General features: G+C 38.4%; 1 protein-coding gene across 1 annotated transcript in view; it reads left to right on the top strand.

Annotated features, from left to right (window-relative positions):
* The first annotated feature begins 385 nt into the window (after positions 1–385).
* Positions 386–26,852, top strand: part of REC114 (REC114 meiotic recombination protein) — a 119,310-nt gene continuing 92,843 nt past the window's right edge. Inside the window, exons 1-2 of the mRNA XM_039237837.1 lie at positions 386–551; positions 19,810–19,899. Coding sequence (XP_039093768.1) covers positions 393–551; positions 19,810–19,899 — 249 coding nt within the window. The 5' untranslated portion in view covers positions 386–392. The remainder of the gene's footprint in view (positions 552–19,809; positions 19,900–26,852) is intronic.

The following is a 26,852-nucleotide window of genomic DNA, read 5'->3' as shown; positions in this document are numbered from 1 at the left end:
TCAGTGGGCCTAGTTTCAGCGCGTAGAAGTTACAAGGAGTCAGCCCGTTTACAGAAATGTCCCAGTCTGAGCGGCTGGACCGTGACCTGGACTGCCTGAGGGTAGGTGAGGGCCCCAATGATGGTGCGGCGAGTCCAACTACTATCTACCAGCGTCCCAACCCCTCCTCAAGTTGGAAGTTACTATCTCTTAGGGTCTCTTCGCCAACGAAGAGACAAAGGCCACAAAGATTCAGGGTGACGCCCACAGCCCCAGGAACCTGCAGGAGTCTTCAGGTCCGTCCATTGGCTTCCACTTGTGGGGAAGGTGGGCTTTGAGCCATCTCGCTTCCTGATTGGTTGGCTGCACAGATTGGCAGGTGCCCGCCTGCAGGGCACGTCGGGAAGCTGGCTATGGCGGAGGCGGGAAAAGAGCTGGTGGGCCTCGAGTTCCCAGGAGGAGGCTCAGCCCAATGGCCTCTGCAGCGGTATGGACGCTTCATGCCCTCAGGGACCGGAGAGCCGCCTGTCCCCGGTCAGGACGTGGGGACAGCTTCTTCCCTCACATGGAAGGTGAGGCCTGAGGGCGGGAAAGGCCGCAAGGCGCTCACTCCCGGGGTGGGGGGGAGGGGGAGCGGTGGGAGAGGGAGGGTGGACCGTGGCCAGTTGCGGCTCAGGGCCCAGTCCTCGAGTGCCAGGCAGGCAGAAGGAGGCGACTTCCGTGGGACTAACAGGACTAGCTAGCCTACAGCTAACAGGAAAAAAAAAAAAAACTATATAAAATCTCATGATTGGGAGCATCTGGGTTTCTCAGTCACTGAAGCCTCCGACTTCAGCTCGGGTCATGATCTCACGGTTTGTGGGTTCCAGCCCCGCGTCGGACTCTGTGCTGACAGCTCAGAGCCTGGAGCCTGCTTCGGATTCTGTGACTCCCTCTCTCTCTGACCCGCCCCTGCTCATGCTGTCTCCCTCTCTTGTCTCAGAAATAAATAAAACATGAAAAAAAAATTTTTAATTAAATCTCATGATTGGACCCAATACATTCTCAAAATAATTATGCAAGGGAGTAGTTATATATTTAATATAGATTATTTATTGAGCGTCAGTTATGTGTTAGATTTCATTCAGGGTGCTGGGGATATATCCGTGAACAAGATCGAAATCGGCCCCATGTTTATTTATGTTTTCAGTCTAGCGGAGGACAGAGTATTTATCCAAATAGCTTTATAATTATTTAGACTGGTTCCACATCCCTTCTGTGGAAGGGAGGGTTGAATAGTCCGTAACCAAGTTGTCACCCCACAGGCACTCCCACAGAAGAAGGACTAAATTTGAACCCTTGCTTTGCCACTGAATTTCTGTGACCTTGGTTAAGTTATGGATCCTCCCTGTACCTTATTTAGCTTACCTTAAAATAGAGATAGTAATAGTAGCCACCTCATAGGGCTGTTGTGAGCAATGAATAAATCAATATATATAAATTACTTAAAACAGTGCCTCATAAATTTATAGGAGCGTTTGCTGTTATTTTCTGTTGTGGTGGTGGTGTATTTGGTATATTTTAACGCCAAGGGTTGCTAATCATTCAATTCTTTTCGGTCTGGTTTGTCTATTAGATGTGGACCCTGAAGTTTTGGATTGTGCCTGTGCATGTGTATGGTAGTGTGGTTTGGGTAGCAGTGGGTAGGAAAAGAGTAAAAGAACAAATATTTCAGGTAGAGTTTGCAGCATGTGCAAAGGCCCTATACCTGGAAAACCTTGGCATGTATGATGTATAGAGAAAAAGAATAAGGCTGGTACTTAGAGAACAAAGGGAGTGATAGCATAAGGTGAGATTGTCTAGAGAGGTATACAGGTGTTTTGTCAACATTATCCGAAAACCAGTTGGAAGCCACTGAAGGGTTTTAAGTAGGAGAATCTTCGTATTTGAAAGATCATTGGCTGAATTCTGAAGATAGGGTTGAAAGGGAGTATGAGTAGATTCAGGAAGATCACTTAGAATGCCAGTGCAGCAGGCAGGTGATGATAATGACTTGGACTAGAGTGGGAGGGGGTGTTGTAGAGGATGGCAGTGAGGTTGGGGAAAGTGGGCATATTAAAACTATATTTTGGAGGGCAAAATGATAGGATTTAGAGGTTGATTGGATATGGGTGGTGAGAGTAAAGGACTTCTGGGCTTCTAGCAGGAGCACTGGGTAGATGGTTAGGGAATCGAAAACATTGGAGGAGGAACAATGAAAGAAAGATTCAAGGCTTCAGTTCTGGATGTACTGAGTTTAAATGTATTTACGAAACATTCATGTAGAGATGTTGAGTAGGTAGTTGGGTATAGTGGTGTAGAAGAAAGATCTGGGCTGGAGATGTAAATGTGTTATTAGGATGAAGGTGTGCCATTAGCATGAAGGTGATATTTATAATTATGAGATTACATGAAATTCCAGGACCAAGTCCCAAGATGGTCCAACATTTGTAGATCAGGTAGAGTAGACAGAGTCCCTAAAGAAGACTGACAAGGGACAGAGAGTTGGGAGGCACTCAGGAGAGAGCAAGCCCATCAAAGCTACAGAAAGTTATTTTAAGAGGAAGAAAACAGTGAACTTTGTTAAATGATGCAGCAAAGAAGAGAAAAATGATAAGGAAGGGATGTCCACTGGGTTTAGCAACATGACGGTCCTTATGGTCTTTACTAAGAGAAGTTTCAGTGGAGTGAAGAGGTGCAAGCCAGATGCGGTGGGCTGAAGAGTAACGGGTAGGTGAGGGAGTGGAGCCTACATGCCTAGACCAGTCTTCTTAGAGACCTAGCTGTGGATGAGAGTCGGGAAGGGGCATAATGAATTGTTCACCAAATTCTTGAATATTAGAGCTAGGGGCACTACTTAAAGCTTGAAATCAATATATCTAGGGCCATAAAAAGGGAGTTCAATACCTAGTTGTACTCTCGTAGAAAGCTATCTAATTCTGAAAATTTATACAGGCTGCAAATGCAAAAAGGCATGAGTAAAGTTAAATAGAAGGATGACTGATCTATAATTGTGTCTTCTAAGAAACCTGGGCATGTTTGAGGACATATGTAATTTCTGAGATTGCCCAACACATTCCTTCACACCTTCTCTTAACACCTCTTCAAACCCTTTCTCCTAAGGCATCTGTGTTGGGTGCATTGACTCAGATGTAGATGGGTAACTCTTGGATTCTTATCCTGCAGCCCAGAGGCCATGGACATTTGGCTGTTGTAAGGAGTTCATTGTTATTGCAGTTATTTTCCCCTTCTTTTTGCAAAGCTCTTCATAATTGCTTATGAGGAATGGCACTTTTCAACAGTTCTCAAATGTTTGGCATAAAGCCACAGCTCCAGTGACAAGAGATGAAGTTGGCTTTTGCAGTGCTTTTGAAAACTGAACATTTGTACCTTCCTTTGAATCTGTGCTGAAGCATCCTACCTGCTGTGATCAGTTTCAGCCTAGGTCTGTCATTTTTCTTTTTGGAAAAACGAAAGAGAAAACAAGATTTGTTCTATTTTATGTGCACTGTGACTATTGTGTAATAGTAATAATAAAAGATGAGCCATCTAAAGAACTGTACTAAGTCCCATGTGAATTTCTTATTTTAAAAATATGTGGTACCTGCAGTAAAAAAAAATATGTGTTAGGTACAGCACAAAAATATATTATTGTGGAGGATAGAGTCATTCTGGTCATCTTTTCCCTAGGGAACTTTCAAGCTCAACCTTGGTTGAAACTATTTTGAGTTATTCATATTTTTCTGAAATTATGGGGGGACCTGGTCTGGTATTGTTCTATACAGTTGCTTAATTACAGAGAAGATTTCGTCACAGTGGCTACATGCTAATGCTCACAAAAATGTTGACTTGAGAAAATATGGTTAGTACAGCAAGTCTCCTATGACTTGAAATCCTCGTTGAGACGGGAGGTCAAGTCTGAGACATAAATACTGTATAGAGAACATCTAATATATGTATATCGATTTGATTTGTCTGAATTGAATTATTTAAAAAAAGATTTTTTTAAATTTTGAGGGCGGGCAGGGGCAGAGAAGGGGGGGAGAGACAATCCCAAGCAGGCTCTGCATTGTCAGTGCAGAGCCCTATGCGGCTCAACTCACACTCCCAAACCGTGAGATCATGAGCTGAGCTGAAACCAACCGACGGAGCCACCCAGGCGCCCCTGAATTGAATTATTGTTAATGAAGAGTTACTATCTGGAGATAAATCAATCAGCATTTGGAAGCAAATAAACTTTTTGTAATACTGTAAAAAAAATTAAAAAGTACAGAAAAAGATCAAGGATTTAAAACTTTGCTATTCAGACTTCACTGTGCATAAAATCACTTGGAGAGGGTCGCCTGGGTGGCTCAGTCAGTTAAGCGTCCAACTTTGGCTCAGGTCATGGTCTCGGGGTTCGTGGGTTCCAGCCCCGCGTCGGGCTCTGTGCTGACAGCTCAGAGCCTGGAGCCTGCTTCGGATTCTGTGTCTCCCTCTCTCTCTGCTCCTTCCCCACTCATGCTCTGTCTCTTTCAGTCTCTCAAAAATAAATAAATGTTAAAAAAAAAAAAGTGGGGATTCTTTTTTAATGCAAATCTGACTCATTTGGTCTGGTATGCAGAATAAAATTCTGTAGTTCTGACAAGTTTCCAGGTGATTGCTCATGTTGCTGGTTCTAGGACTACACTTGGAGAGGGTTTATAAGACCTTGAATGAAATGGGCAGCCATACAGTAAAATTAATAAAATGAATTTATGGAGTTATGAGGTAAGGCAAGTAGATTCATAATGAAAGTGCAAATGTTTTGTTAACGGTTAATATTTCAGCCATCTGTCATTTAAGTGGAATGAGCAAATGAAATACAAACTTAAACTTGATTTTAAATCCTTACATCTGTTAGTCCAAGCCTTTCTGAAAAGATGATCACAATAACAGATTGGTCCATTTTGTGTATTTTATGTCTGAATATAATTGTTCTACTGATTTGAGAATAATTTTGAAAGGTGAAGTTAATTGTAGATTGCTTTTAAATTAAAGTTTTATCACATTTTTTAGATTTCAGAATTTCTTAGACATGCCCTAATTGGTTGAAGCTGACAATTTCCCATTTTTTCCCTTTCAAAGGGGAAAAAAAATCAACCTTTAATTTTTATAGGAGGAACTTAATACAATTGACCTACTTAGAAATTAAGAAACAATATGAAGTTTGTACTTGAGATGAACTTCTAAATGCAGATTCAACATAAGATATACTTTGAGTCCTCTTTATAGTGGCCTTTTTTTTGGTCATTGTATTCCTAGTACCTACATATTAACTAGCATATGATAGTTCCTCAGTAAATGTTTGAGTGTATGCTAACTTTTCTAAACTTTCCTTATGATAATGTGATAATTATGACAAGATAGCTACTCTTTATTAAGTGTTAACTTTGTATATTTCTTACAGAAGCCCTGTGAAGCAAATATTATCATACCATTTTATAAATAAGTAAGCTAAAACTCAAAGAAGTTCAGTGGCTTGCTCAGGAACACACAGATAAGAATTTATTCAGAGCACGGTTTTTCTGCCTCTAAAGCTTGTGCTTTTAACCACTATGCTGTTTGTCTTTGAAGAGTTAATATTTCATATGGGGAATAATAGTTCATTTACGTAGATGAGGGATTTTTGAGATTAACACACAGGTGAAAATGATAAAAATGACAGTTTTTTTAAAGGAAAATTTAAGATTAAATAAACCCCCAAGAAAACTATTTTTAAAATAGCAAAATAGTAGTTCTTTACATGTCTGGTAATTTTTGATTGGATGCCTGATGTTGTGAATTTTACCCTGTTGGATGCAGGATATTTTTGTATTCCTATATATATTCTTGAGTTTTCTGGGATAAGTTATCTGGAAACAGTTTGATCCTTTCAGGTCTTGCTTTTAAGCTTTGTCAGGTGGGACCAGAGCAGCATTTGATCTAGGGCTAATTTTTTCCCCACTCCTGAGGCAAAACTCTTCAGACTATTCTACCCAATGCCCTGTAAATTATGAGGGTTTTCACCTGAGCTGATGAGACCAGGCACTATCCTCTGCCCTCTGAGAGGCCTCTGGATTGTTCTCTTAAATCCTTCCAGGTGGTTTTTGGCCTCGCCTCACGCGCATACTGCTGAAGAGCTAAGTCTCTGCAGGCATTGAGAGTTTTTTCTATGGTGTTCTGCCCTGTGAAGGGTAGCCACATTGCCTTTCCTGGACTCACAGCTCTGTCCCCTCAACTCAGGGACACCTCACCTGGTTCTGCCTGGGCTCCTCCTCTGGAAACTTTCTCCAAGAGGTAATCTAGGGCAATTGTAAGGCTTACCTTTATTTCCTGTTATTTCTTAGGAGTCATGTTTTTTATTACCTAATATCCAGTGTTTTGAAAACTGTTGTTTTCTCTAATTTGCCCTATTTTTTAGTTGTTTCAGGCAGGAAGGTAAATTCGGTCCCTGTTATTTTGTTGGCCAGAAATGGTAGTCCATGGTGAGTCATTTGATATGGTTCCACTTTGTCATTCTCCACTTGAGTTCATCAATTCAACAAAATGTTATTAAATTATCTACTGGGTACTTAGCATTTAACGAGGCACCAGAGAGGCTATGGAGCTGTCCTTATGTTTCATCATTATCTTTTTTTTAATGTTTATTTTTGAGAAGGTACATGCCAGTGGGGGAGGGGCAGAGAGAGAGGGAGACCGAAGATTGGAAGCAGGCCCCCATGCTGACAGCAGAGAGCCTGAATTGGGGCTCAAACTCATCTGTGAGATCATGACCTGATCTGAAGTCGAAGTTAGATGCTTAACCGACTAAGCCACCCAGGTGCCCCTCATCACAATCTTAAAATATCAGAGCGTCAAGCACAGGATTACAAGGGCCTGATCAGAGAGCAGTTTCTTAAGGTGTAATGGGCACTTTGCTTTCAACAGTCTCCTGGGGTGCGTGTTGAAAATGCAGTTTTATGGTTCCTGTGCTAGACCTGATGCACCCCCTAGTCTGGGCGTTATGCTCCAGGTTATGTTTATGTACTGCAATCCCTTTTCATGCTCTAGTTCTGAAGGACGGGTGGGGAAGAGGGAAAAATTGACAAAGTAATACTGATACTATATAGCTCTTTATAATTTGTAGAGTATTTTCGTAAACCTCTTCCAATTCTCACAGCTTTCTAGATCTGTCTTACTACCATTTTATAGAAGGAGCTGAGGCCTGCTTAGGTTAAATGGCTTGCCAGAGGTTTATGTAGGAAGTAGAATTAGTTCTAAAACTCAGGTCTTAACACAAGCCAGTCCTCATTCTGCTGCACATTGCTGCATCCTACATTGGTATTTTTTCTTAATGTAGATGGGGGAGTATCATTGAGAGTTATTATTCTTTCATGCAGCTTGCTTTTTTAAAAGAGTTAACAGTTGTATTTTGTATTAATTAGAATTGATACTGACTCTGAGTAGCAGAAAATATAAAATATCAGTGAATTAAATAAGATGAAAGTTTATTTTCCACATAAAAGTGCAGGGCTGGTATGACACTCCCCAGTGTCAGGAACTGAGGAGCCTTCTCTTTTGTTCCTCTGCCCCATGTGGCCATGGTGTAATAGTCCAAGATAGAATTGATATTCTAGACAGCTTGGTGCAGAAAGGGATCAAGAAGTGAAAAAGGGATATACACATGCTGTCTCTTAAGGAAGATTTCCCATAAGCTGCCACATGATACTACCTCCTCCAGCACAGTGACCAGGACTTAGACCTGTGGTCATCGTAACTGTGCGGGCAACTGGCATATGTAGTCCATATTCTACAAGGTCATGTATCCAGCTAACACCCAGCATTCTATTACCAAGTAGAAAGGAAAATGGATATTAGAGAACAGCGAGAAGTCTGCCACACACTTTTCTTTTCTGAACCTGGAGACTGCTAAGAAATGAAGGCTTATTCCTGGATTCCCTGGTTGAAACTCAAAGGCATTTTCTAATGACAATAGCAATAACCAAAAAACCCCTGTTATTTAGTACATAATTACTGTATAGCAGTAGGTATATATCATTACTTGTTTTTTTGGCTTTTTTGTCTGGGTGTTATGCTCTTGTAATTGTTTTTATTATTGTTACTGTTAACACTTAGCATTTCTAAGTGCTGTTTCATACAGCAAAAACAAAATACTAAATTTTACAGTTTGGTAATGGACCTATAGCAGGATCACTTTCATTAGCGTATATACTCTACTAGTTTGTTGAAATAATTTATGAGGCACTTTAGCTAGCAAGAGGGAAGCAGCTGATAGCCTACTTAGAAGTTTTGCATGTTTTTCATATTTTGTAATGCATAAATCCCTTAGGGCCAATGTATACAACTGTGACACTTTCTGAGGGGTCTCAAAAGCAGGAAAAAAAACCCTTAATCAAGTACATAATTTGTCACATCTGAAGAGTAATGATGTTTTAACCTTTCATCTGATATAAGTACTTATGAAATACTTTTCTATATTTTCATATATTTCTTTTGTTTTCTATTTAACTTTAGAGTAACATTATAGTGCAGTCTTGCACCAATACATGCATATAAAATATTAGAATGTAAAAAATATGCATATATCTGATTTAACCAGTGTATAAACTATGCCTGAAAAGCCAACTTGTAAAATAGATGGGCTCTGTATCTTAGTGCATCCTATTATATTGATGTCAAAATACCATAATAGACAGAGGTCAGGTTGATGTAAATCTCCCCCCCACCCCAGTTTTATTGAGATATAACTGGCATATAACACTGTATAAGTTTTGGATATACAACATAATGATTTGTAATATATAAATATTGTGGAATGATTACCACAGCAAGTTAACATCTGTAGCCTTACATAGTTAATATAGTTTTTTCCTTGTGGTGAGAATTTTTAAGATCTACACCCAGCAGTTGTCAGATATATAATACAGTATTGTTAGCTATAGTCGTCATGTTGTATATTATATCCCAGAATTTATAAGTGGAAGCTTGTACCTTTTGACCACCTTCACCTATTTTACCCTCTTCTATTTTCTACCAATCTGTTTTCTGTTTCTATGAGTTCAGCTTTTTTTCAGATTTCACATGTAGGTAAGATCATCCAGTATTTATCTTTCTGTCTTGCTTATTTCACTTGGCATAATGTCCTCAAGTTTCATCCAAATTGTTGCAAATGGCAGGATTTCCTTTTTTTTATGGCTGAATAATAATCCTATTGTGTATATATATCTCAAATTGTCTTTATGTTTTCATCTGTCTCTTGAAACTTAGATTATTTTTCATGTTTTGGCTATTGTAAATAATGGTGCAGTAAACATGGAGATGCAGATACCTCTTTAAGATAGTGATTTCATTTTCTTCAGATATGTACCCAGAAGTGGATTTGGTAGGTGATGTGGTAGTTCTTTTAAATTTTTTTTTTTTTGAGGAAGCTCTGTACTATTTTCTTTGTAGTTGTACCAGTTTACATTCCCACCAACAGTGTGCAAGGGTTCCCTTTTCTCCATATCCCTGCCAGTACTTTATCCCGTCTGTTTTATAATAGCCATTCTACATGTGAGGCGGTAACATATTGTGATTTTGATTTATATTTCCCTGATGATTAGTGATATGAGCCCTATATCATGTACCTTTTTTTTTTTTTTAAATGTTTTATTTATTTCTAGGAGAGAGAGAGAGAGACAGCGTGAATAGGGGAGGGTCAGAGTGAGAGGGAGTCACAGACTGAAACAGGCTCCAGGCTCCGAGCTGGCAGTCAGCACAGAGCCCGACGCGGGGCTCGAACCCACGAACCGCAAGATCATGACCTAAGCGAAAGTCGGACGCTTAACCGACTAAGCCACCCAGGCGCCCCTATCATGTACCTTTTGAACATCTTTGGGAAAATGTCTTTTCAGGTCCCTTGCCCATTTAAAAATTGGATTACTTGCTTTTGTGCTGTTGAGTTATAGAGCTGCTTATATATTTTGGATGTTAACCCTTTGTTAGATATGTGGTTTGCAAATAGTTTGTCCCATCCATTGGTTGTCTTTTCATCTTGTTAATCATTTATCTTGCTGTGCAGAAGCTTGTTAGTTTGATGTTGTCTACTTGTTTATTTTTGCTTTTGTTTCTCATGCTTTAGGTGTCATATCCAAAAAAAAAATCCTTGCCTAGACCAGTGTCAAAGAGCTTTTCTCCTATATTTTCTTCTAGGAGTTTTATGGTTTTAGGTCCTACAGTTAAGTCTTAAGTCCCTTTTGAGTTAATTTTTTGTGAGTGATGTAAGATGGGGTACTAGTTTCATTTTTTTTGCATGTGAATATCCAGTTTTCCCAGCACTGTTTGTTGAGGGACTCTTTTCTCCATTGAGTATTCTTGGCTCCCTTGTCAAATATTAGTTGACCGTATATGCATGGGTTCATTTCTAGGTTCTCTATTCTGTTCCGTTGGTCTATGTGTCTGTTTTTATGCCAATACCATGCATACTTTTTTGATGACCTAAATCTTAAGCCACATTTAGGTTAGGAACTAGAAAGGACAGAACATGTGAACATGATAAATGTTCTCTCTGACACATTAAAATTAATGTCTTTCTCTGATGACTTGGTCATTAGAGATAACATTTTTCTTTGAGCTTTCCATATTGTGCTAATGTGAACATTTCAGTAAAATGCTAAATCATCACTCATTAAAAATATTACCCAGGAACCAGAAATAAGTAATTTCTTTTCTCAGATGCCTGGATTATATTAGGCATTCTGATATTTGGAATTTGTAGAGTTAGGACACTACATGTAGTATCCCTGCCCTTTGTAGTAACCATAATTCTATAATTATGTAGTAACCATAATTCTACCTAGTCAATAAAGAAAATGGAAGGCTCTTGTAAAACTTTTTGTAATAAAGAAATTCAGACATAATCAAAGATAGATAAAAGAGTAGACTAAACTCACATGTATGTATCTCCAGCTTCAACGGTTATCAAGTGGTGACCAATCTGGTTTCATCTATATCCTGTCTGTGTTCATTGTGTTATTTTGAAGCAAATCTCAGACAGCATACCATTTAATTGATTATTTCAGTTATCTCTGAAAGGTAAGGACTGGTTTGGGGGTTTTTGTTTGTTTGTTTTGTTTTGTTTTAGAGAGAGAAAGTGTGCACACATGTGCACATGCAACTGAGCAGGGGAGGGGCAGAGAGAGGGAGATGGAGAGAGCATCCCAAGCAGGCTCCGTGCTGCTGGCGCAGAGCCAGACACGGGCCGGATCTCATAAATCGTGAGATTGTGACTTGAGCTGAAATCAAGAGTCCTGACAGTCCAGCACTTAACCTACTGAGCCACTCAAGTGCCCCTGGGTGCTGATTTTTTTCTTCCTTTCTTTAAAAATATTTATTTACTTAAGAAAGAGAGAGAGAGAGAGAACATGTACACGCATGTGAGTGGGGGAGGGGCAGAGAGAGGGAGAGAGACTATCCCAAACAGGTTCTGTGCCATCAGCATGGAGCCTGATGCAGAGTTCAGATTCACAAACAATAAGATCATGACCTGAGTCAAACCAAGAAGAGTTGGCTGCTTAACCAACTGAGCCACCCAGGCACCCCTGGATGCTGATTTTAATAACTGCTCAAGGAAAGGTAATTGGTATTTGGTTTGGATTTGGGAAGGAAAGACTGTAAGGATGCAAACTACTCTTTTTCCTAACTCCTAAGAAATACCTGATTAGACATTTTCAGAATGTATGAGCATACTTTTAGGATCTTTTAGATGAAGGCTTGCAACAAATATCTGAAAAAGAGTATGTATTATATTCCCAGATATCTGTTTAACTCTCTCATGCCTTCAAATCTTTGCTCAAGCCTCACCTTCTCATGATGCCTACTCTGACCACATATTTATATTGTAACTTTCATGCCCTGTCTTTACACTCCTGTTCTCTTGACCCTGCTTTACTTTTTCCCTACCTCCTAGCTCTTTCTGATGTACTAGGTTATTTATTTATTTATTTATTATGTTAAGTGATGTGCCTAGAGCATCTGACACCCAGAATGGATGATTTTTTAACACTCCACTTCCCTAAATGATATTATTTTCATAAAATTTTCACAAATGAAACTATTCATTTATTATATAGATAGTACATTCTTTTATTGAGCTTCATTATTATACTCATGGCAGTAAAATCAATGAGAAAAGGAAAATACACATTACAGTATAAGGCAGGAAAAAAGCACAGCTCCTTAGCCAATTGCTTTTACATCTTGTTAACTGAACTTTGGTTCTTTGGTTAGAGGCTGATACTTTATGTAATTAATCACCCACAAACTAACAAATGATTAAAAAACTTGAATCTCCAGTGGCACAATCTAGGCAACTAATGATAAAATTGCTATTTTATTCTCTGTTTTGTTCTTTAGTTTGGAAACATTTAATAATTTAAAATGTTAATTTCTTTGAATGTTTAATTTTGAGCGGGAGAGACAGACCATGAACAGGAGAGGAACAGAGAGAGAAAGAGACACAGAATCTGAAGCAGGCTCCAGGCTCTGTGTTGTCAGCACAGAGCCTGATGCTGGGCTCTACTCATAAACCGTGAGATCATGACCTGAGCTGCAGTTAGACACTTAACCAACTGAGCCACCCAGGCACCCCTAAAATGTTAATTTAAAATGTTAAAGTTATTATTTAATTCTATAAAATATTTTGAGTGTGAACTAAAATTTGCACTTCAACAAAAATGTTCCATTTTGTTAGTTGCACTTATAATTTTTAAAAACACAGTTTTAAACACACATATAAATTCCAAGAGGTCCCAGATTTGGAGTAACTTAAATCCGGTTCTTTGTCTTTACAATCCCTGTGCTATCATGGTTTATTTTGAATCTAGATTAAATGCAGAAGAACATAGTACCACAGGATTGAAGTAAACTGCATCCTAAGAAAGGGTTGGAGACAAGAACTTTGCATTAAGCAAGCTTGAAGTTTGTCAAATCTTTGTGAGCTAGTCTTGAAACGAATGTGGTTAAGTCTGCATTTATGTGGGCCAACATTATAACTGGGAGTTTTCTAAATGAATGCATAAAAGTCCAAGTTTATTAAAGAATAAGTAATAAACTGATAATTTGAAGCTTACATATGTTTTATTTAAACTTAGCAGTAACTGTAGTAGTTGTTTAGAACTAGGACTAACAAGATTTCCTTCCTGCTCCAAGAGGGCAGCTAATGTTTTGTTCAGTGATGCATCCCATCTTTCAAAAATGCTTGGCATCTAGTAGGTGCTCAATAAGTAATGATTGCATGAACGAATGAATGAAGCTCAAAGTCAGGGTCATTCCTTACCATATATTTTTTTCTTTCCCAAATGTTTATGAAAGAAATTGGTGTATAGTGATTAGTACTTTGTTAATGGTAACTTAGTGAAATGCTTGATATATGGCGTCTTTAATCTCTACAGAAGAGTTTAGAATTTTTATTATTACTGCTGTAACAAATTGTCACAAACTTAGTGGCTTATGACAACTCAAACTTATTACCTTATAGTTGTAATGATCAGAATAGGTCTTATGGGGCTAAAAATCAAGGTGTCAGCAGGGCTGCATTCCTTCTGGAGGCTCTAGGAGAGAATCTTTTTCTTTCCTGTTCCAGCCCCTAGTGGCTACCTGAATTCCTTGCCTTGTACTACCTTCCATCTTTAAAAGCCACCAGTCATATTTCCTTCTCTGACTCTTCTGCCTCCTCTTTCCCTTGTAAGAACCCTTGTGATTATTTTGGGCCCACCTGGACAATCCAGGCTCCTCTCTCATCTCAAGATCCTTAACTTGAATTACCCCTGCAGAGTCCCCTCTGCCACATATGATAGCATAATCATAGGTTCTAGGGATTAAGACATGGCTGTCTTTGAGGGACCATTATTCTGCCTACTTCAGCGTTGTATCAATCAGTACAAGATGTTCCTATCCACGAACAAAATATCTCGCTGCATATATTTATGTGTTCTTAAATTTCTGTCAATTTTCAGTATGCCATTCTTTCATTTTTCCTTATATTTATCCTTAAGTATTTTATATTTTTTGATGCTGTGATAAATTTTGATATTTTTAAAATTTCAAATTCTTTTTTCTTAAAGTTTATTTAGTTTGAGAGAGAGAGAGAGAGAGAGAGAGCAAGTGAGCGAGCAGGAGGGGCAGAGAGAGAATCCCAAGCAGGCTCCACACTGTCAGCACGGAGTCCAAAGTGGGGCTCAAAGCCATGAACTGTGAAATCATGACCTGAGCCAAAACCAAGAGTTGGAAATTTAATTGACTGAGCCACCCAGATGCCCCTAAAATTTCAAATTTTGATTGTTCTCTACTAGTTTGTTTACATTTAGTTTTCATTTATTGCTCTTGTATCCTGAAACCTTTCTAAAATTCTAGGAAAATTGATTGGATTTTCTCCATAAATGATCCTGTTGTTTGTGAATTAAGACAGTTTTACTTCTTTATTTCCAATCTGGGTGTTTTATTTCTTTTTCTTGCCTGATTGCAATGGTTAGAACCTCCAGGACAATGTTGAATAGGAGTAGTGAAAGCTAACATTGTTGTCGTGTTCTTTATCTTAGAAAGTTTTTAGTCTTTCACTCTTAAGTATGATGTTAACTGTAGGTTTTTCATAGATGTCCTTTGTCAGCTTGAGGAAGTTCCTTCTATTCCTGGTTTGCTGAGTTTTTAAATCTTAAATGGACGTTGGATTTTGTCAGATGATTTTTCTGTATTCTCTCATTACTGAGGTGATCATATGATTTTTCTTTTGGAGTTTGTTAACATGGTGAATTGCACTCATTTCAAAATACTTCCTAATTTCCCTTTTAATTTCTTATTTACCAATGGGTTATTTAGAAGTGTATTACTTGGTTTCAAATATTTGGTGATTTTTTTTTCAGAGATCTTTCTGTTACTGATTTCTAGTTTAACTGTGCTCAGAGAGCATACTTATAAATTTACCAAGACTTGTTTTATGTCCCAGAATTTTGTCTATTTTGATAAATGCTCTGTGTGTACTTGAGAAGAATCTGTATTTTTGCTGGTATTGGGTGAAGTATTTTATAAATGTCAATCGGGTTATGTTGGATGATAGTGTTGTTCACGTCTACGATACATTTGCTGATTTTCTGTATACTTGTTCTATCAATTTTTGAGAGAAGGGCATTGACCTCTCTGATTGTAATTATGCATGTGTCCATATTCCCCTATAGTTTTGTCAATTATTGCTTCATGTATTTTTAAGTTCTGTTATTGGGGACATAAATGTTTAGGATAATTATGTCTCTTAATTAACCTAGTCCTGTATCACTATAAAATGACCTCCTCTATACTTTTTGATACTCTTGCTAATGTTAATATAGATACTTCAACTTTCTTTTGACTAGTATTCATGTGGCATTATATTTTTCCCACTCTTTTGTTTTTAACCTGTTCATGTTTTTATATTTAAAATGTGGGGCACCTGGATGACTCAGTTGGTTAAGCATCGGACTTCGGCTCAGGTCATGATCTCCTATTTCGTGGGTTCGAGCCCCATATCGGGCTTTGTGCTAACAGCTCAGAGTCTGGAGCCTGCTTTGGATTCTGTGTCTCTCTCTCTCTCTTCCTCTCTTCTGTTCATGCGTGCTCGTGCACACATGCTCTCTCTCTTATCTCTCTCTCTCTCAAAAATAAACAAACATTTAAAAAAATCAATAAAATGCATTTCAGAGTGCTTAGGTGGCTTAGTCGAGTGAGCCTTCTACTTCGGCTGAGGTCACATGATCTCGCAGTTTATGAGTTCTGGCCCCACATCAGACTCTGTGCCAACAGCTTGCAGCCTGGAGTCTGCTTTAAGACCCTCTGTGTCTCCCTCTCTCTCTGCCCCTCCCCTGCTCACACATACTCTCTCTCTTGCAAAAATGAATACACATCAAAATAAAAATAAAATAAAGTGCATTTCTTATAGGCAGAATATAGTTGTGCCTTATCTTTTTGTCCTATTGTCAGATTGCCTTTTATTGGGATATTTAAGCCATTTACACTTAATGTGATTGATCATTGATAGAGTGGGTATAAGTGTATAATCTTGGTATTTGGTATTTGTGCCATCTGTTCTTTGTTCCCTTTTTATTCTTATTCTGACTTTCAGATTGAGTATTGTTTATAATCCCATTTATCAATTACATTTTAAAGAAGATACATAGATAACAAGTAAATATAAAGTAACAAAAGTGGAAAGAACTATGGAGAAAAGAAAAGCTGGGAAAAGGAATAGGAGCCATCTGGTTTGGGTAATGAGAGAAATTGGTGGCAGTTTCAGTAGGATGGTCAGGAAACATTATCACCTGAAAAGGTGACATTTAAGCAAAGACTAAAGAAGATGGAGTGGGTTATGTGAATCTAAGAGAAGAGAATTTTAGGTAGAACAGGAGTGAAAAAGCCCTGAGATTTATAATCATGAATTTTCCTAGTAGGTTCAGGAAGCAGCAAGGAGGCCAGTATGGATGGAACAGAGTGCCCAAGGGTGAAGAGAGCAGAGGGGCAGTGGGGGCTGTGTTGTCAAATACTTTGCATGGGTTTCTGTAATGAGATGCAGGGCTTTGATCTAACTTAGGTTTTAAAACACTCTGGAGGGGGCTCCTGGGTGGTTCAGTTAGTTAAGTGTCTGACTCTTGATTTCAGCTCAGGTCATGATCTCACAGTTCACAGGATCAAGCCCCATGTCGGGCTCTGTGCTGATAGCATGGAGCCTCATTGGGATTCTCTGTCTCCGTCTCTCTCAGCCCTTGCACTTTTCCTCCTTCTCTCTCAAAATAAACTTAAAAAAAAAAAAAAAAGATCACTCTGGATACATTATTGAGAATAAACTGTATGGGAAAGGGGAGCAAGAACACAAAGGGAAAGCCAGTTAGAAGGTTATTATGCTAATATAACTAGAGATGTTAACTCAGACCAGACCTGTGAGAAGTGGTTGGATTCTGAATATTTTGAAGATGGACATGAAGGACATGCTGATGGATTGCTTTGGGCATGAGGAAAGGAGAGGGTTTAAGAATGATTCCACAATTTACCTAAGAATTACATTCTTTGATGTGAAACTGTGGGAGTGAGATACTTAAAACAGCCTGGCACATGGTATGTGCTTTGTGTTGGGAAGGCAGTCTTTTGAGCATGTAGTCTTTCAGCTCCTTTTGGCCTAGACAGTAAGAATGGGCCTGAAGCCTGGAATACTTCTCTCTCCAAGTGGGAGTCCTCAAAGCCTGTGCTCCTTTGTTCTGCTTACGTATTATATGGAATCCAGACAACCCTACTGCTGTATCTGTCCCTTTGGGGGAGGGACTGGGGCCCTTCTCCTGCAGCGCCAGAGGGGTGAGCACAGGTCAGCTGCTCTGTATGGAGATCTGCTCTCTCTCCCCTGCCTGGGGGAACTGACCCCCACTACTGATGCTATTCTTGCTCTGTTTATTCTGTATGTGAGTAAAGAGCTGTTCCATCCAGTACTTGACTGTGTTGTGTTTTCCATAGTGACTCCAGTACCAAAATGCAGTGGGCAGAAATGTTTGGATTTCTACTCCCGGTGATGGGCAACAGATGTCACTTGCTCGACACTTTGTAAATATTGAATGAATAAATGAATGAATGGAAGGTTTGGACTTGGAGTTAGGGGCTGTTAATTTTGAAGTGACTATTGGACCTTTAAGAGATCATGAGTGGGCAATTAGTTGTAGCAGTTTGGAGTGCAGGGGAGAAGTGTCCTGGGATTCTCTTGGAAGTCCTTAGTCACCACTTGAAAAACTTTTAAAATAATTTGGAATGAATTGGGGTCTCCATAGTGAGTGTTCCTACCCAACGAAAGACATATATAAAAATGTTCATAACAGCATTGTTAGTGGTAGACCTAAACTAGAAAACAATATTCATGGACAAAAGAATGAAAAAATAAATTGTGGTGTAGTCATAGAATGGTACTATACAGTAAAGAAAATGAATGAACTAGGTACATGCAACAACATCGATGAAGCCAGACATAAAATGATTATTTCTGTATGATTCTGTTCTTACAAATAAAGCTAAACTATGGTGTTGGAAATCAAGTTGTCTTAGGGGGAGGATTGAGAGATGGCACTAAGGTACCTTCTGGAAGGCTGGCAATGTTCTGTTTCTTCACCCAGGTGGTAATTCTCATGTGTTTGCATTATCATCATTCACTGAGTTGTACATTTAAGTGTGGGACACTTTTTGGGGGTATTTTTAGGATGTATATTACATTTCTAAAAAAAATAGTCATATTAACATATTGCCTCCCAAAGAATTTGTTGACCAGGCTCTAGTTTTGAAAGCTCTTCTTGATGCCTAGCTATCCTTGTGGTTTTAAGTGGTCATGAAGTATAAAAGATAATCCATTTAAACTGTGGCAGGAAGAGTATCACAAATAGCTGAGTTCCTAATACTGGGAAAAAGGCAGAATAATAGCCACTGAAGTTTAGATTTTAGCATACCTTTCTTGACATCTAAAATATCCTTCAGGTTTTTTTAAGGTTGGAATTTAAAGTGAATTAGAGGAAACTCGGTAGGAAATTTTAAGTTTAAATATAGCATTAAAGCTGTAAACCCCACATATGAAATTATAAGAACATTATTTCTCAGTAGAATATAGTAACCTCATAAAGTCATATTTGAGTTAGGTATGTGTCAATTGTTTTGAGCTTTGAGCATTGAGGTGAATCCATAATTTCATCTTATTATTTATATAAGAATGTTTACCTTACAGTATATGAAAACCACCTATACAAGGTAGTCACTTAAGACCCAACTCCTATTCTTCTGTATCTATCAGTCATGTTCTCCTTGACATTTTTATTTCATTGCCTCAACTCCCCACCAAAACTATGGACCAAATTTAACAAGATAAAATATAAGGAGAATAAATGCAAGGTCTTAAATTTAGGTTCAGATGAAAAAGATCAAAGTCTGATTTACCAATATAAGTGATGAAGTTTTAAGAGGTTTTGCTGATATTAGATCATTCTTCTAATGAGACTACCCCCTCAAAAGGTTAATGTGATTCTAGGCTGCATTAGTGTAAAAAGTAGGAGATTGTTAGACCACACCAAGTGCATTATGGTCAGTTTTGGGCACCATGTTTTAAGAGTGACATTGACAAATTATAAAGTTAATGCAAGGGAAAGCACCAGATTTTGAGGGATTGTAAAAATAGATTATATGGCTGATGAAAGGAGGACTCTGAAGTCTCCTAGCACCCCTGTAGGGCATTACCCCCATTTTACAGAAAGGAAATTAAGGCTCAAAGATAATTAATGACTTATTAAAATGTTACAGAAAAGTGATTCGCTTAAGGCCCACGTCTCCTTATTTTTAATCTAGTATTCTTTTCATTTCAAAATACATGTTTTAGTTCTATTTTTAAAAAGCTGGCTGTTCGCCCCTGTAGAGGAGAAATTTGAAACCATAAGTAAATGATTGTAGATTTGTAATTTTTTTTTAATGTTTATTTATTTTTTTAGAGAGAGAGAATGAGCGGGGGAGGGGCAGAGAGAGAGGGAGATACAGAATCTGAAGCAGGCTTCAGGCTCCGAGCTGTCAGCAGAGAGCCCAGTGTGGGCCTCAAAGTCATGAACCGTGAGATCATGACCTGAGCCGAAGTTGGACGTTTAACTGAGTGAGCCACCCAGTCGCCCCTAAGGATTAAAGGGAAGGAATGGAAATGTTCAGCGTAGGAAACTCAGTGTGAGAAGATATTATACATTTACTGGTATTACAGAAATGTGTTGTCTTACGCACATTTCTTTCACTGTCTTTTTCTTTTTCAAGGTTTTTGACTCCAGTGAAGAATCTGGGTATCTGGTTCTCACCATCGTTATATCAGGTCATTTCTTCATTTCCCAAGGACCCACACTGCTGGTAGGTTTTATGCATATAGAATAATATGCAAATATATTTCTTTATCTTTGTAGCTTTACATTAATTTTTGTACCCTCAAGCTTCTTCAGTCTCACAGAAATTCATCAGGTTCAACAAATTAAACATTTATTGAATGTGCTTTAGCAGTAGGAAATACAGAAATGTACTGAAGGGGTTTAGGGTTCTGTTTTGGGAATCAAAGTGGATCAAAGGATTGAGATTAACCAGTATTATAAAAGATTCTTAACTGGGTTGAGACCAGGTAAACTTATAGAGAAATGTGTGGAGGGTTTTCCAAAGAAGGTAAAGAATATATGCAGAGGGGTGGATTTGAGGAAATAGAAAACTTGAAGCATGCTATTATTAACATATATAGCCCTCTATAAAACTAATTTTATAAAGGTGCATTTGTTCTTTATTCTGAACACACATGTCTTGTAGGAAATTTTTGAAATGAAGAAACAAAGGAGAAAATAACAGTCATTTTGCTTGAAAGTTTGTTTGAACTGGTATTTAAAAACAAGATGAAGAAACAAGACAATAGTCAAAGAATTGTAAAAGAAAGGAAATATAAGAGAAGGTTATTACATAATTTACCTGCGAATAATATCTACATAGACATAATAAATTTGTACAAATATTTACTGAATATCAACATAGGCATAATTTATTCACTTAACAGATATTTAAATTTTTTAATGTTTTTATGGGTTTTTTTTATTTGTTTCTGAGAGAGAGAGACAGTGTGAGCATGGGAGGATCAGAGAGAGAGGGAGATACAGAATCTGAAGCAGGCTCCAGGCCTTGAGCAGTCAGCACAGAGCCCGACGCGGGGCTTGAACCCACAAACCGCGAGATCATGACCTGAGCCGAAGTTGGACGCTTAACCGACTGAGCCACCCAAGCGCCCCTCACTTAACAGATATTTATTGAGCAATTATTACATAGTAGGAATTGCTCTAGGTGCTAGGGCTATAGCAGTAAACAAAGAAATGCCTATCATCATGGATTGTCAGCCTTCTAGTGGGGAGAAACAGCATAAACAAATAAGTCAAAATATTTAAAAGATGAATTTTTGGTGGATCCCTTACACATTCTATTGTATTAGAATGGCAGCATCTCACAATTGTACATTGTAAGATCCGTCTCTCCACTTACATGGAATATAGCCTTATACTTGAATGTGAAGTGACCTGCAAAACCCTCTTTGTGTTCCTTGTGATTTTTAAAACTGCAGCAATGGGTGTATTATTTTTGCTTTATTTATCACTGTTAGGGCTTGTATCATTTGCAGAAGATAAGATCTCTTCAGCTTTGAATGAAGAATATTTCACATGGTAGACTGGGGAATGCCTAGGACACAGCTACGTTTTCCTCTGAATATTGTGAGACTTTGCTGAATGATGACATTAGGGCAATTTGGCTTCCTCAGACATAAGAGGACATCCTGTGCTTTGTCTGCTCCATCTGTTTGTACCAGTGGTAAATATTGTTGCAAACTGATAGAGGTTTCTTTGTATCATACGTGAAATGATTTTTGCAATGCAGTTATAAAACTAACTTTATCAAATTCCAAAGACCCACTATTGAGAAATACAGTGGTAACTCCGCAGTTTGTTGCATGTTGCTTATACATATATACCTTATATATTGGATAATACTTTTAAAAAAATTGTAGGTAGGCTTCACATCCAGCGTGGGGCTTGAACTCCTGATCCTGAGACCAAGAGTCACATGCTCTACTAACTGAGCCAGCCAGGAACCCCTATTGAATAATAGTTTTTAAAAAATTTTGGGAGCCTGGGTGGCCCAGTTGGTTAAGCCTCCAGCTATGGCTCACGTAATGATCTCACGGTTCGTGAGTTTGAGCCCCACATCAGGCTCTGCACTGAAGCTTAGAGCCTGGAGCCTGCCTCAGATTGTGTGTCTCCCTCTCTCTCTCTCTGCCCCTCCTCTGCTTGCACTCTGTCAGTATCTCTCTCAAAAATAAACATTAAAAAAATTTAAAAATCTTTATTAAATCCTTTAAAATAATTTTTTTAATGTTTATTTACTTTTGAGAGAGAGAGAAAGTGTGAGCGGGACAGGGGCAGAGAGAGAGAAGGAGACATGGAATCTGAAGCAGGCTCCAGGCTCTGAGCTGTCAGCACAGAGCCCGAAATGGGGGTCAAACCCATGGACTACAAGATCATGACCTGAGCCAAAGCCGGGCACTTACTGGCTGAGCCACCCAGGGTCCTTACTAAATGCTTTTTAAAACTCAGTTTTATTGAGGTACAATTTGCATAAAATCACTAATTTTCAGTGTTCAATTTGATGTGTTTTGAGAATGAACATAGTTGTGTAACCACCACCACAGTTGTGATGTAGAACTTTCCAAATAACCCTTAAAGTTTCCTTGTACCCCGTTGTAGTCAGTCCCCTCTGCTTACCCTCGGATCTGCTTTCTGTAGCTCCTATTTTGCTTTCTGTAAATTTTCATGTAAATTAAATCCTATAATATGTAGTCTTTTGTGTTTGGCTTTTTCCACTTAGCATAATGCTTTCGAGATTCATCTATATTGTTCATTCCTTTTCATTACTGACTAGCGTTTACTTGTCTACATAAACCTCATTTGTTCATATCCATTCACCTTTTGGTAAACCTTTGGGTTGTTTCCATTTTGTTAGTATGAATGATGCTGGTATAGCCATTTGTATACAATCCTTTGTATGAACCTATAGTTTAATTTTTCTTTGATAAATTCCCAAGAGAGGAACTGATGCAGGGTCATATAGTACATCTGTGTTTATAAGAAACTGCATAGCTGTTTTAAAAGTCGCGTTCCCACAAGCAGTGTGTGAAGGTTCTGGTTGTTCCATGTCCTCACTACCACTTGGTATTGTCAGTCTTAACTATTCTCAAGGGTGTCCAGTGGCACCTCGTGATGGTTTTAATTTGCATTCCCTTAATGACTAATGACAGTGAACAACTTTTTGTGTGTTGATAGGTGTACCTTGGAGATATTACAGGTTACGTACTAAAGCACTGCAATGAAATGAGGACAATGAAGTGAAAGAAATGAATTTTTTTATTTCCCAGTGTATATGTTAGGTTTATATTACACTGTATCTGTTAAATATGCCATAGCATCTTGTTTAAAAAAAAAAAACAAACAATAGTGTACAGGGACGCCTGAGTGGCTGAGTTGGTTAAGTGTCTGACTCTGGATTTCAGCTCAAGTCATGATCTCATAGTTTGTGAGATTGAGCCCCACGTTGGGCTTTGCACTGACAGTACAGAGCCTGCCTGGGATTTTCTCTCTACCTCCTCCTCTCTCCTCTCTCTCTAAGTAAATAAATAAACAAATGAACATTTCAAAAATTTAAAAAAACAGTGTATATACCTTAATTAAAAAATACTCTATGGCTGAAAAATGCTAACCACTGTCTAAGCTTTCGGTGAGTCATAATTTTCTTGCTGGTAGAGGGTCTTGCCTTAATGATGATGGCTGCTGACTGAGCAGGGTGGTGGGTGCTGAAGGTTGGGGTGGCTGTGACAATTTCTTACAATAAGACAACAGTGAACTTTGCTGTATTGATTGACTCTTCCCTTCACAAATGATTTCTCAAACAACATGTGATGCTTTTTGATAGCATTTTCCCCACAGTAGAACTCCTTTCAAAATTGGAGCCGATCCTCTCAAACCCTGCTGCTGCTTTATCAACTAAGCTTATGTCTATACTAAATCCTTTGTTGTCATTTCAGCAGTCTTCACAGCATCTTCACCAGGAGCAGTTTTCATCTCAAGAAACCACCTTTGCTCACCCGAAAGAAGCAACTCCTCATTTGTTAAAGTCCTATCATGATATTGTAGTAATTCAGTCCTTTCTTCAAGCTCCACTTCTAGCTCTCTTGATGTTTCCACCACATCTGCAGGTACTTCCTCCACTCAAGTCCTGAACCCCTGAAAATCTTCCAAGAGGATTGGAATCCACTTCTTCCAAACTCCTGTTCATGTTGATATTTTGACCTCTTTCTCTGAATCAGGAATGTTCTGAGTGGCGTCTAGAATGCTTAATTCTTTCCAGAAGATTTTCAGTTTACTTTGTCCAGATCCATCAGAAGACCCTCTAAGGTAGTTCACCTTATGAAGTGCAGTTCTTAAATAAAACTTGAAAGTCAAAATGACTTGTTGATCCATGGGCTGTAGAATGACTGTTGTGTTTGCAGGCATGAAAAGAGCATTCATCTTGTCATACATATTCATCAGAACTCTTGGGACTAGGTGCCTTGTCAGTGTGCAGTCACATTTTGAAAGGAATCTTTCATTGAGCATTAGGTCTCAACAGTGGGTTTCAGATGTTCAGTAAACCATGCTGTAAACAGATCTGCTATCATCCAGCTTATGCTGTTCCATTTAGATAGAACACAGGCAAAGTAGATTTACCATAATTGTAAAGGGCCCTTGGATTTTTGGAATGGTAAATGAGCATTGGCCTCAACTTCAAGTCACCAGCTACATTAGCTCTTAACAGAACCAGCCTGTCCTTTGAAGCCCAGAATCGACTTCTCCTCTTTAGCTATGAAAGTCTGAGACAACATCTTCCAGTATAAGTCTGTTTCACCTACATTTAAAATCTTATGTTTAGTGTAGTCACCTTCATTATTATCTGAGCAGGATCTTGTGGATAACTTGCTTCTTCACCTTGCACCTTTATGTTATGTTTTCCCTACACCTCCTGAACCAACCTGTGCTGGCTTCAGACTTCTTTTGCAGCTTCCTCACCTCTCATCAGCCTTCATAGAATTGAAAAGAGTTTGGGCCTTGCTCTGGATTAGGCTGTGGCTTAAGGGAATGTTGTGGCTGGTGATCTTCTGTCCAGACCAGTAAAACTTTCTCTGTATCAGCAATAAGACTATTTTCACTTTTGAATCATTCATGTGTTCCCTGGAATAGCACTGGTAATTTCCTTCAGGAACTTTTCCTTTGCATTCACAACTTGGCTAACTTGCTTGGCACCATTTTGCTTGCACCACATGTTTAGTGCAAGTGACTTAGCTTTTGACCAGCTTTCACCGTGCCTTCCTCACTGAGCTTAATCATTTCTAGCTTTTGATTCAACGTGAGAGACATGTGACTCCTTCTTTCACTTGAACAGTTAGAGGCCATTTCACTGTGGGGTTATTACTTGGCTTAATTATGTATTGTTGTGTCTCAGGGAATTGAGAGGCCCAAGGAGAGGGAGAGAGATGGGGAAATGGCTGGTCAGCAGAGCAGTCAGAACATATACAACATTTATTAAGTTTGCTATCTTAGATGAGTGTCGCTCATGACTCCAAAGATCACTGATCACAGGTCACCCTAACAAATATAGTGATAATATGAAATGTGAGAATGACTAAAATATGACACAAAGATATGAAGTGAGCAAATGCTCTTGGAAAAATGGTGCCAATATGCCTTGCTTTGCACAGGCTTGCCACAAACATTCCATTTGTTACAAAAAAGTATATGTGAAGCACAGAAGTTAAGTATTGCACAAAAGTGAAGTGCAATAAAATGATATATGCCTATATTTGCCATTTGTAGGTCTTATTGGTGTAGTGCCTCTTCATATCTTTTAACCATTTTTAATTCAGTTGTCTTTTTATATTTGAATTAAAGGAGTTCTTATTCTGTTTACAGCTCTTTTATCAGAAATACCTTCTGCAGATATATGTGGCTTACCTTTTTATTTCTTACATCTTTTGATGAGCAGAAAACTAACATTTTGATGAAGTCCTTTTTTCTTTTCTTTATGGCTCATGCTTTTTTTTCCCCCAAAATTCATTTATTTATTTTGAGAGAGAGCAAGAGAGCAAGCAAGCAAGCATGGGAGGAGGAGAGATAGAATCCCAAGCAGGCTTTGCACTGTCATTGCAGAGCCTGATGGAAGGCTCAGTCTCTCAAACTGGGAAATCATGACCTGGGCCGAGGCTAACAGTTGGATGCTTAACCAACTGAGCCATCCAGATGCCCCTATGGCTCATGTTTTTTATGCTGTTTTAGAAATTTTTGTCAACTCCAAGATTGCAATAATAATTTTCTGTTTTCTTCTGGAAATGTTAAAGTTTTAGCTCTTAGGTTTAGGCTTATGGTCCATTATGAATTTTTAGTGTTATCTGATAACACTAATGTTTACTAGGGCCCCTTCTCCTTAATTAAAGCAATTTGGTATTGAGAAAAATTACTAATTATGAAATATGATCATGGATCTTAGGGAATCTACTTCTGGAACCATTGAGTTAATTTTTAATGTATGGTAAGAATTAAGGGTCTGGATTCATTTTTCTGCAAATAGATAGCAAATGTTCCAGCACCATTTGTTGAAAGACTAGCCTTTGCTCATTGAATTACCTTGGTACCTTTATGAAAATCAATTTGTGATATATGTGTGGGCATATTTCTGGACTCTCTGTTCTGTTGACCTATATGTCTATTTTTATTCCAGAAAGAGACTTGATTACTTAAACTTTGTTGTAATTTTCGAAGCAGGTAGTATAATTCCTCCAAATTTGTTCTTCAGAGTTGTTCTGGCTGTTTTAGATCATTTGCATTTCCATATAAATTTTAGAATCAGCTTTTCTGTCAAACCCTGCTGGGGTTTTTACTGTGTTGCTTTGAATCTATAAATCATTTAGGGGAGAACTGACATCTTCATTTTGAGTCCTCTGACCTGTGAACATGTTATAATTATTTATATTCATTATTTCTTTTGTTGTATACTTGTCTTCCGCAGTCTTTAATTTTCACAATAGGTATTGCACATATTTAACTAAATTTATCCATAAATACTTCATAGTTTTTGTTAGTGTAAACAGAATTTTATGAATCTCAATGTCTGATAGTTTGTTGCTAGTGTGTAGAAACACAACTTATTTTTTTTTATGTTGACTTTGTATTCTTTGATGTTGCTGAGCTCTTTAGTTC

Source organism: Hyaena hyaena, unplaced genomic scaffold (assembly GCF_003009895.1).
Source record: "Hyaena hyaena isolate Hyena2069 unplaced genomic scaffold, ASM300989v1 scaffold_130, whole genome shotgun sequence".
Taxonomy (NCBI): Eukaryota; Metazoa; Chordata; class Mammalia; order Carnivora; family Hyaenidae; genus Hyaena; species Hyaena hyaena.
The sequence above is the reverse complement of the archived record's forward strand: the minus strand, read 5'-3'. Positions and strand labels throughout refer to the sequence as shown.